Source organism: Sarcophilus harrisii, chromosome 2 (assembly GCF_902635505.1).
Source record: "Sarcophilus harrisii chromosome 2, mSarHar1.11, whole genome shotgun sequence".
Classification (NCBI taxonomy): Eukaryota; Metazoa; Chordata; class Mammalia; order Dasyuromorphia; family Dasyuridae; genus Sarcophilus; species Sarcophilus harrisii.
The window spans coordinates 635,444,781-635,457,042 of NC_045427.1; the positions used below are offsets into that span (position 1 = coordinate 635,444,781).

At 35.3% G+C, this 12,262-nt stretch overlaps 2 protein-coding genes across 3 annotated transcripts in view; one reads left to right on the plus strand and one right to left on the minus strand.

The window, feature by feature from the left end:
- Window positions 1–12,262, plus strand: part of CTNNA3 (catenin alpha 3) — a 1,956,715-nt gene that overhangs the window by 568,962 nt on the left and 1,375,491 nt on the right. The window lies entirely within an intron of this gene.
- Window positions 6,873–12,262, minus strand: part of LRRTM3 (leucine rich repeat transmembrane neuronal 3) — a 219,500-nt gene continuing 214,110 nt past the window's right edge. The window contains exon 3 of the mRNA XM_031949478.1: window positions 6,873–8,588. Within this exon, the coding sequence (XP_031805338.1) occupies window positions 8,379–8,588 (210 nt within the window). The 3' untranslated portion in view covers window positions 6,873–8,378. The remainder of the gene's footprint in view (window positions 8,589–12,262) is intronic.

Consider the following 12,262-nt stretch of genomic DNA (forward strand, 5'->3'; position numbering starts at 1 on the left):
GTTAGCTAGAGGAGGGGGTAGCTGTTGAAACCAACAAATATAATTAGCTTTATTCTACATCCCTTCTAATCTCCAGTTCCTTCTATAAAATGATGACATTGGCTTCCATTATCTCTTTTAGGTTTGTTCTGCCTTTCAGTCCTTTATTATTTATGAGTATTTTTCTTCCGTGACATTTCAATAATTCACAAGATCATTGGTTTTTAGATTCAGAGTTATAGTTATAAGGGACCTTAGAGATCATTGGGTCCAAGTCCCTTATTTTAAAGATGAAGAAGAAGAGACCTAGAGAGACTAAAGTGCATGGAGTAACATAGTTAATTAGTGTTTGACGCACAATTGAACTCCTAGTTTTCCTGGCACCAGATGTAGTTCTCAATTCACTCTATCACCAATACCTCTTAGTTTAATTCAGCGAGCATTTATTAATTTCGTACTGTGCTTGGTGCCGGAGATTCAAAGACAGAACAAAAATGGTTATTGCCCTCCTTCAGGGAGCTTACATCATTAGTTTTCTACCGATCCTTTTTCTGTGAATTTTATTTATAAATAACTTTCAGAATTGGCTTGTAGATTATGAAGTATTTGATGACTCAAGAAAAGTATATCATGATCACGAAGTTTTTGTGAATCAAATATAACTTTCTATGGAAAAATTGAATATTAAGAAGTGGTTGTAGTAAGAAGGATTTAATATGTGTGTGTATATATATATATATATATATATATATATATATATTATATAGACATATGTATATGCCACAGGATCCAAGAATCCAAGCACTGGCCCCTGGCCTTTATCAGCATAGTGGAAGGACAGATCTTCTTTTCAAAGTTAAAGCGATTGCTGTAACATTGTTCAGTGATTCTTTTAGTGTTGTCTTATATCTGCATAATCCAATTTATGAAACCTCAGTATCTTTCACTTTTGAAAGATACAAGATGAGAAATGATTTTTCCCTTAGGGAAAGTGTTAACTACAGGTTGTTTAAAAAGGGGCAAATGCCCTTTGCTTCTTTGAAAACCCTATATTTGCCTATAGTTTTTCATAAACACATTTTTTTTCATGTAAAGTTATGTCCACGTACTCATCAGTGGGATAGAGAAGAAATAAAAGCTTGCTGAATCCTGACCTATTGAACCAGTATATTTTTCAAGGGTCGGTCTCCAAGGCAAATGCCTTGTTCTCAGTAAAACAATGAAAGATCATCTGCCTTTTTTGAAAGTACCAGAGGATCATTTTAAACATGAAAAATAAATAAAAAAATTAGATCTATATTTAAACTCTCAGATAATTTTATTTTGAAATGAAACTCCCCATTAGACAATTGTGCAGTGTTCCGACCTTGAACTTATTGGTTTGTAAGATGTTTATCTCAATGGAAAATTAAATTCACCATAGAATGCTAAAACTGGAAGAAACTTTGGAGAATCAACTTCTTTTCCAGGATTAAGCAGATGTAAAAGTAAAGACCCTGAATCTATACCTGATGCATCCAAAGAGAAATTGAGATTAACCTAATTTTAGTTGTAAACTTCATGGCTATTTTTTTGTCAAGTAAACTAAGTTTATTAGTTTTGTGTGCCCTCTTCTCTAATGATTTTATATTTTGCAACATTCCTGTAGAATTTAAGCTCCTTGAAGAATGAACTATTTCATTTTATGTTCTTTGTATTTCTAGCACCCAGGACAGTGCCATTCTTAAAAATACTTGGATTGAGCTTTCTGGATGTCATGTTTGTCAACCCTACTCAGATCATATTTGATAAAAAAAAAAAAGTCCTGAGAACAATGATTGGGTCCTTTCTCCTTTATTTTTAGTTACTTAGAAGGTCTCTTCAACTTTATCTTTGAACTATTGGATATGTATATTGATTGAAAGAATTAGAAACATCTATGCATCTATGGACATTAGAGAAGGAATTCAAACAATAAAGTGGTCAAAGTGTGGTAAGTCTTTGGGAGACAGACCTCTTACACCAATACAAAAATGAGGCAGGGAGAATTAGTCCAACCCTCTTCTCCATTCACTTCTTCCATCCTCCTCTCCATCATCAACAGAGAGACAAACAGTGGATAAATCTGGGAGTTGAGAGGAAAAATTAGATTCATCAGGTAAAGGTATTTTCAATGAGGGTTGCTTCTTTGGGACAGAAAGTAACATATTTAAAAAGACTAAGCTCTTGGACCCCAAAGACTCCACAGAAGGAGAGAAAGACTTCCAATAATTTGGAGCTATATGAACTTTCTAAACATGAGTTTACTTCCTCCTGAACTCTGTGTACTTATGGGATAACGTTCTCTCAGATTGGGGCAATGTTTTTACCAATTGTTCTTGCAGTTTTAGTATCTCACCATCTTAATACATACTTATTTTTAAAAGCTAGTTTAACTCTGACTGGCACATTCATAAAAATGGAGATATTCATGGAAAATGGTAACAGGTGTTAGTCTTAGAAACCCAATGAGATTTCTCATCAAATGTCTTCAAAGGATCCAACTGACCAGTATTAGGGGGAATAAGAGAAGTGGCTCAGAATTGTTAAAACTGGATATAATTCAACAAGTATTTTCTCATTCTATCTAAGTTTTTCTTAGGTCCAGTCTTTCTGATCATGGATTGCACCATTCCCTCCATTTTAACCATTTGTAGTGTTTTTATGTGCTGAACCTTTTCTTGATATACTTCTCTGCATTAGCACAATAATCAATCGATCCTTATTTCAAAGTCGTAAAAAGGCAGTTTTGTTTTTGATTGTTAACACAATTCTCTGGCTTAGGCATATCTTAACACTTCTGCTTTCTTGAGTTATTTCAAATCTATGCGAGATGGTATTGTTTTCCATTGTGAATAGTGGAGAGACCAAATACCATTCCATCCCCTTTTTATGTGTCATGAGATTATATTCTGAGTCTAGTAGTAAAGAACATAATGGAAATATTCTTGAGCTTCATAGTGTTTCATAAAGGATTTTGGGGACACCCTCTATGTCTACAACCAACTTTATATCAAAGATCTAACATCCTCTTTGTGTGAGAAATCTCTCCACTGGTGACAGAAAGTTGCATGAGACTCTGAGAATTACATGGCTTACCCACAGTCTTGCCACTAGCAAGTGGGGAGAAGGAATCCAAAGCTGCATCTTTCTCTACACCAAGGCTAGGACTGTACTATATCATTTATGTAGCCGTGTTTCTGAGATTCAATCAAAATCTTTATAACTCTGGAATATCCCAGGCTATCCTCAGAAATGGTCATCGATACTGGTTTTAACAAGATTCCTGAACTTTACTGTGGGATGTGTAATTTGAGCTTTGGTGTCCAATTTGATATCTACCCTGTCCTGTTAAATGAAACAAAACAAAGCATTATATGGCATTTTAAGAAGAGGTTCTGTAGGATATTTTCTGTCATACCAATTAGAGACCAGTAGAATTGTATCATGGTGGGTTGTTCGGTAATCCCGGTATCTGGTACATGGCTCCCCAGCTCATTCTAACCTTCCTATGCAGTCCAGCTGTTTGCATATCTAACATAGTAATGATTCCCTTCACAGCCATCCATGAAAGCCCAGAACTTCTCTCCTTGTGAGTTCCTAATTTTCCAGGGACACCATGGGGCCTACATAAGTCTGTAACTTCAGAACACCTGCTCCTGCTGTCTACACATGAGCTGGCATATTCTGTTTGTGGCTGGCTACCCCACTTTGGCTTCTCTACTAATGTCTTCCTCCAGTGTCTCATTGTGGTATGTAGGGGATCCTGCCAATGGAATACACACTCTGGCTGGAGCTAAACCGCTAGAGAGGCTTTGACTGTGGCTCTGATGACAGACTTGAGTATATATATTGTACAAAGAGCTAATTGCAGGGGCAGCTGGGAAGGGTAATAGATAGTGTACAATCTGGGCGTCAGGAAGACCCAAGTTAAAATCCTGCTAGCTGGGTGATACTGGGCAAGTCATTTACCCTTCCCGACCTTTAGCTTTAGCTTCCTCATCTGTAAAATGGGAGTGCTAATGGGAGTGCTCCCAGGGTTGTTGTAAGGATAAAATGAAATACTATTTTTAGGTGTTTTTCAAACTTCAAAATGCTATACAAGTGCAACTTATTAACAGCAATGATTGTTAAATTTGGAAAGATTTAATATTCAAAGGATGGTCACCAAGAGGATGAAGCACAGAAAACTACAAGAATGTTTATTAAGAGTGTGATATTAATCTCCCTAAGTATAAAGAATTATTACACTCAAAACATACATCCTTGAAATATCCTAAATGATGACGTTTGGTTAAGAATACCACATAATCTCCAAATTTAGTGAGTCAGGCTATATTTAATACAGGAATTGTCAGATTTTACTTTTGGGATCCCTATTCTAGTTGTCAAACTTCTCTCCTCATTTAGCCTGCCATTCATAGAAATGGCCACACAACCAAGACTGAGTCACTCCTTTCAAAAGCCTGTGTTCCTTTAGGGTAAGTGGGTAGGAGTTTTCAATCTTAAGACCATAAAAGGAGACTCCAAGCAAGTATGATTCCATGTAAGTAAATGATACATTGCATAGGGAGCACTAGACTTAGGAGATAGTATTAGCTGAGTTTGAATCCTTCCTCAGATACTTACAAGCTGCGTGACCCTCAGAACTCACTTAACCTCTCTCAGTCTCAGTTTCCTCACCTGTAAAATTGGACAATAATAACCTCTACCTACATTACAGGACTGTTGTGAGGTTTATGAGACAACTTATGAAAATGCTTTGAAAAACCTAAAGACCTATACAAATGTTAGCTATTATTGTTTGTTGTTGTTGCTTTTCTTATTACAATTATGGTATTGAAGACATCATGATATACTTAGGGCATGAAAGACAGGATCATAATGGATAAGTATTATCAGATGAGAAAATGGATGTTAATGTTCCACAAAACTTTATGCCCTTTGTAAATCTGAGTTACCAGTGTGTGACCCACAGGAAGTATATGGCCATATACTAATGTTGCCATTATCAGTTTCATTGTAAAATTGAAAGAGCATAGTCTTTGGAGTCAAGAGACCTGATTGAAATCCTATCTCTACCATTTACCCCCTCTGTGTGATTTTGGTTAAGGGACAACTTCTCTGGGTCTCAGTTTCCTCATCTGAAAAATGACGTGATTTGTAAGTTATTTTTTCCCTACCTTTAAACTTATGATCCTTGGATAGTTCTTCCATTTTCATATTCACTTGTCAAATTGATAATTAATTTCTTTTTAAAAATCGTATTAGCTTAATTTGAATTTTGAGAAATTTTCTGAATTCTGAGGAATGCCATTATCAGATAGTTTCCTTTCCAAAATACCTAGACCTTGGAAGTCTAGAGTATGTGAGTCATAGTTCCAAGGATGTAGATTAATCCATATTTTTATGGAAGCACTTTTGAAAGCTTTAAAAACAGTGTTGTTTGGAATAATGAAGGACATACATAGGTTTTGTGATACTTCTAAAGAATTAAAATTCCCCCAAATAGTTTTTAAATGATAAAAGTTTTCTCCAAATGTATAAAAGCTCCATATTTGTGTGCATTAAATTTTATCCTTTAGAGTCAAATCCCAAAGGGTGATTTGCTCAGAAACATAGCTCATAACTGACCGAATTTGTACTTTATTTGAAAAATTCATTTAAATTATTTTAAATAATTTAACCATTTAAAATATCTTTGATTAATGGAAAAATACATGTCTCTTCCCTCCATGTTGTCTTTGCATGATAAAGACCCCAAGCAGGAGAGGAAGAAAATTTGGGGACAATCCAATCATGGATCAAAGAAATTAGAAAAGGGAGAGGGGAAATATGAAGATTAAAATTTAGCCCTAAAGTACCAAATTAAAAAAATGCTCAGCAAATAATTTATGCAAAATGTTTTGAAAATTGGGATGGTAAATAAATGATACAAGGCATTCTATTGACGTTTTCTTTCCCTTGAAATCATAAATTTTCATCTCTTTGTTCAATATCCTGCCTCATTTTTTGGGCCTGTAATGCCTGCAGTCTTTGCAAACATTTGCCCTGTGATTTTCTAGTTCATTTTCCTTGGAGTCATTCTGAAGCTCTGGTGTGATAAACAACCAGAAAACATGTGTCTTTTGAATATGTAATTTTCTATTTGGAGGAAGACAAAATTTAAAAAGTTTTGGATATAGTTCTCACCTAATTTGTAGATATACTAAGTGTTTCCCATTGTTTTTCCTCCCAGCTAAACTGTCTTATTTTTAGCTTCCATTTCATGAATATAAAATAACCTTACTTAAAAATAATTTTTCCTCCTAGTGCAGAATTAATAGAAACTTGCAGTATTCGAAAAATGGAGGGGACCGTAATTGCTATCATATGTCTGTAAGATGCCAATATTAAGCAATAACCTGTGGGAAGCAAATAATAGAAATGAGTCAGTTTTGATGTCCTGAGTTCCCAATTCCTTCAATGCTTAAAAGTCAAATTTTTCCCAACCAGATCTATATAACTTTCCAGCTCAATTGGACACCCACTCTGCATTCTCTCTCACAGTTGTGGGCAAAATTTTTTTCAGTTATTTTTGCAGATAAATTAGAGGTGATCTCTTGCTAAAGACATTAATTCAAACTGTTTGGGAAATGGCAGGGATGGTTAAACTCAAATTTTAGTTAAATAGTATTTTCTCATTATAGGTTCACGTTAAAATGGACACTGGATAGCCAGATATTCTTCCCTGGGAGAGAATTAAATAAAGAACAGTTAACTTCTTTTATTGCATCCAAAAAAAGAGGAAAGAAAGAAAGAACGAAAGGAAAGGAGGAAGAAAAATGAAAGAGAAAAAGAAAAAAGGAAAGAAAGAAATAATGACGGAAGAGAAAAGGAAGGAAGGAAGGAAGGAAAACCAATGATGTTTTTCCTTTAAGGTTCCCCCAGTGCAATCTAATCATTGCAATGACTAGTTATTTGCTCATTTTTTAAAGGGTAAAACTCATTTGAAGAGGTAGCCAGGAATAGGAGATAGAAAGAAGCAGGAAAAACTGGTTTCTAGTCCTTACTTAGACATTAATTTTGTATTTGTTCTATCTTAGGGCCCAGGCAACTCAGAGTTATAGAAGAGTTGCTCATTTACATCAGTGGATGGGTTTCCATATTGGGCTTTACCAAAACTGATGAAATTGTAGCTCCTCCTGCAAACAAAACAAAACAAACAAAAGAACAACAACAACAACAAGAAAAAACAAAAAGAACCAAAAAAAATCTCCTTGGATTAAGTAGAAAACAAATATTGACATATAGGCCAGGAAAATAAAATAATATCTCAGATTTAAAGTTTGCACAATACTTTCTATGTTAATTCATTTGACATAGTATATATTTTAATCAATTATACTATCAGCAATATTTCTCTTTTGTTTTAAAACATGTGCATGTATCCATCGGTCCAATTATGACCTTTGTCTCTGCTGATGCCCAGCCAATACCTTTGCTGACCCTTCAATATCAATATTATATTACTCAAAAGAATAAAATAATGAGTCGTTCATTCAGAAATGTGTTGTTAAAATATCCCTCTTTATCATTAACATTTTGCTGCTTAGAAACTAGGTTGTGATTCAAGGCAACAGGAAGTCTGAGAACCATTTAAAAAACACTCCTCTGATTTTCATTTGCAAGGGAAAAAAATGTCTCTGTCACTGAAGAACCTCTCACAAATCTGAGCAATTAAACTCCCCCCCCACTTTTGATTAATGTATTATTTCTGAAGCGAGTAGATAAAATTCTACACGGCAAACTTGGTAAAAATAATGTAGGATCTATCTGCCCATCACTGATTCCCAGAGTCGCGTTTTCTGGGACCCAAAGCAGTAACAAAACCAGTCCCTACAAAATGGAGCAACTCGGAAGAACACAGGAAAGACTCATTGTTAATTTAAAATTTTAGAAACAGAAATTTGTAAAGCAAAATGTAATTAAATCATGGTACTGTACATACCAATTGCTCTTAATAATTGAAACTTTACAATATGAAAAATACATTAGCTCTGTACAGTTTTTTTTCTTTTTTCTTTCTTCTTTTTTTTAACAGGTAGGTAGGATGAGTTCTGAAAAAAGATTCTTGTCTTCCCCAGGGTCATACTCTGTTTAAGTCAAAAAAATACTGCACAACTTAGCTAATTACAAAGTGTCAACTTGAAACAATTCGCATCTTATCAATTCGGGACTCGCTCTCAGTTCTCATTTTTTTGTTTGTTTTGTTTTGTTTCTGTTTTGCTTATTGGAACAGGGGTTTTTGGAATCCATAATGAAAAACCAAATCTTCCTCCGTTTCTGTCCTTCGGGTAACATAGAGTTTGATGGTTTCCCTCTGCTCCCAAAGAGTTTAATTAAGCCAGCTGTTGAGTATGTTCACTGATTCGGGCAGCTGTGGTGATTGTGCTCAGATCCAGGTCAGTCTCTAGGTGGCTTTCCATCGTTTCTTCCTGTGCGTTCGTTTCAAAGGGCTTATGGGAGAGGAGATCATGATGCACCCCACAGTAACTGATTGTGGGCTGGTCATATGCGAGAAAGGTTGACACATTCATTGACAAAGGTATCTGAGGAAAGATGAATATGAAGAATAGTCAGTTATGGAAAGAATGATAACCTTAGGACCTGATCTTGATAGCCATGGAAACCCTAATTTGAATGAAAACTACTCTGGACATGCACTGCTCAGGGTTTCCCCCATGGACTGTTACTAAAGTACCATATGTTAGGTGAGGATCAACTTCATCTTCTTGAGCCTGATGAGCTAGTGATCAAATTTTTAGAGTGTGGGAAGAAAGAGCCCAGAGGCTGAATTTCCAGCCTCTGGGAAAATAGAAAATAGCAACCCAGTTTACCAAATGGCACAGAAAATAATAAGCACATGACTGGAAGAATGAGAGGGAATATTTTCTGTGGTTAGAAGGAAAATGAATATTCAGATTTAAAAATAATCATTAGTTGGGCAGATGTCCACCAAAGGACAATGACTGATGCGACTTTCTCTAATTTTTAACTTTTTGCAATTATATTTCTCAGTATCTAGCAAATTCCTTCTAGTGGTATGAATTACGAGCCACCCAAGTCTACTCGATATTATTTATTTTGGTGCATGATATTTGTTTTGTTTGCTTTTTGTTCTTGTAAATTCTTCACGGGGGATTCACCCACTGTGCTGGGAGTCTTTTGGTCATTCTCTTGATACCACAGGCATGCCGATAGAATATGGGAGACATCCATCCAATGCCCAAAGGATAGTCCCTAAAATCATATTTATTTTAATTTGACTTTGAACGCCCACTGTTCCTGTAAATAAAAGCAGAGTTCAGAGACAACTGATGGTATGAATTGGAGAGATAAGGGAGGGGTATATCTAGGGAATCCTCTTCCTCTTATTAGGAGGTATCAGTGATTCATAGAAAGTTATTACAGTAAGAGATTTCATGTGTGTGTGTGTGCATGTGTGTGTGTGTGTGTGTGTGTGTGAGAGAGAGAGAGAGAGAGAGAGAGAGAGAGAGAGAGAGAGAGAGAGAGAGAGAATGAGAATCAAGCTCTTATTGACTCACACATTATTGGAGCATAGAGAAATATCTAAGGATACTGTGAAGATAAGGGAAGAATAACTGTTATGAGAAAGACAAAACACAAAGAAGTAAAAACAGCTTATGGAATCAAGCGATTCTTGATGGGTAACTTGACATAATGAGTCCTGGTGGGTCTGTGATATACAGACACAACTAGGGCAGGGTAATGTTCCATTGCCCAAGGGCACTGAAATTTAGAGGGTGTTGACTTCTATTGAAGTGCTCTTCAATGGAATAGAAACAATTGTATTTAGTTTCTGGTTAGCAAAAATAATAGTGAACTTTCTCCTCACACCCCCCCAAACAAAAATTGGAGCAATAGCCCCTTGGTATCCTGTCCCTTTTGATTTTAAAAAGCCTTTCATTATTTTTGTCCCCTATGTCAAAGTCTGTCAAAACCCCAACTCTTCAGTTTCTTAACATTCTATTTTATATAATAGCAATTAGATAGACTTGCAGGAGATATAACTTTACTTTTGTACATCCAGTACCTAGCACAGTGTGTGGCACACAATAGTTACCTAGTAACCATACTTGACTGATTATTTGTTTCTTTATATGGGACCTTGCTTAGATGGAGACTAGTCATTCATTTCTGGTTTTTTGGGTACCAAGAAGATTCAAATTGCTTGAAACCATCCAAATCCTTCATCTTTTTGTGCCGGGCTGAGAGTGAGATGCTAGAATGTGCCTCTTTCTATAGCTTGAATATCAGCGCATCATTAATCTAGTTTCCCTACTAATTCCTTACCTTTTCTGCCTTGCTCTCCATTTTCTCAGCCCTTTACCTGCTCTACCAGCTCCCATCCTCAGAATTTATTCTTTATTAAATAGAAACCTAGTTGTGAAGAATGATTTCTTTGTTTTCTTTCCCCAAAATTATTCCCTGCTTCTTAGATGATTCTAATGGTATGACACATTGATTATGACTGTAAATTTCAGTCCTTGCCAGGGAGAAATACAATCCACTATATCAAGTGAAGCTGTCATGAACATCTAATCTTGAATTTAGCCAATTTTTGTTTCTTCTAGATATGAAAATAGCTGAGACATGAATTGGTGAAACCATGATTTCTTTTAAACAGTCAAATCTATTGAAAGATAATCAAGAAAATGCTCATGTAAATCCTATTCTTGCTAAGGTATTACTCGTAGGTTGATTTAAAACACAGATGTTTTCGTTGTGGGTGGACTAGATTGGCTGGGGGTGGAACATATCATTGCATAAATGAATTGTTGGAAAGAGAAAAAGTTAGTTACAAGAAAGGTCAGAAACTAAATCTGATATTGATGCTCATGAGCCTTCCAATGATCATAAAATGACAGCCATATTTTTACATGATTTTTGAAACATATTTCATTTGTTTTCAGATATTCTATATTATTGATGCTAAGTATTTCCTGATTTACTGTTAATAAACATTATGGGATATTATGCATCATTTACTTTTTGAAATTTCTGCTGTACAGGAAGATGCAGAAGAATAAAAAGTGTGGCTATGCATTTTTATGTATGATTTTATAAAGTATCAGGAGCATGGATTAAAGAGTTAGGAGGGACCTTCCTAATCATTTAGCTCATTTCTTTAATTTGATAAAGAAACCAAGACCTGGAGAAGGGAAAGTCTCTTGTTTTGTGACTTGGCTGGCAGGCAGCAGTCCAGTAAGCAGACAAATACCCACCTCCTTTGATTAAAACCCCACTATGCTTGAAAGTATAGATATTGACCATGCAGATCTTTTAAGATATTGAGTTGGCACAACCCTAATTTATTCCATATCAACCCTAAGACTGCAAAAATAATAATAATAATAAATAACATTTATATGGCACATTTAAAGTTTGCAAAGCACTTTCCATATGTTATTTATAGATTTTAAATTATTACATATCAATATGATAATATTATACATTAATGTGATAATAATTGCATATTCATATGATTACACATTTATAAAATATATCTTGCTTTTTTATTTGCATCCTCAACATTTGGGCCAGTATTTATATAGAAAATGCTTAATAAATGCATTTTTATTTTATTCATTTCATTATTTCAGTTGATCTTTACAATAAATCTGTAAAGGGGGTGTTATTATCAACCCCATTTTAGTAATAAAGAAACTGAAGTCAACAACCCATGATATTTCTCCTATGTATTGAGGCAATGAACACCAGCTCTGAATCAGGCAACTGAAAATCAGGTCTGAATATAATGATCGCTAGCTATGTGACTGCGGTCAAGGCATTTAGTTTGAGATGGGGTTTCCTCTTCTTTAACATGGGATTCTAATTCCTTCTTGGAGTTTCACAGGAAAACGATATTAAATTTCATAAAGGACAGTTGTTTGGGAGGTATCTGTCAGTATTTCCATTTTTCTCACTTACTGAAAATATGATCCTTCTATACAAACAGAGCATGGAACTTGTCTCAAATGTGGCTTTTTATCTTGGCCTTTTTTTTATCCTCTGCATGAATAATAGCTATATGTCATGTCCTTCCTATGGAGAGGGAACTATCACCTGGGGCTTTGGTCACTTTCCAGAAGCAAGGGTAGAGTTCAGGGAGGAGAACCTGTCCATTCCAGTCACAAAAGCATGAACCATTCAGTGTGTTAAATGATCGGTTTCTGTGGTGACCCAATCTGAGCATCATCCA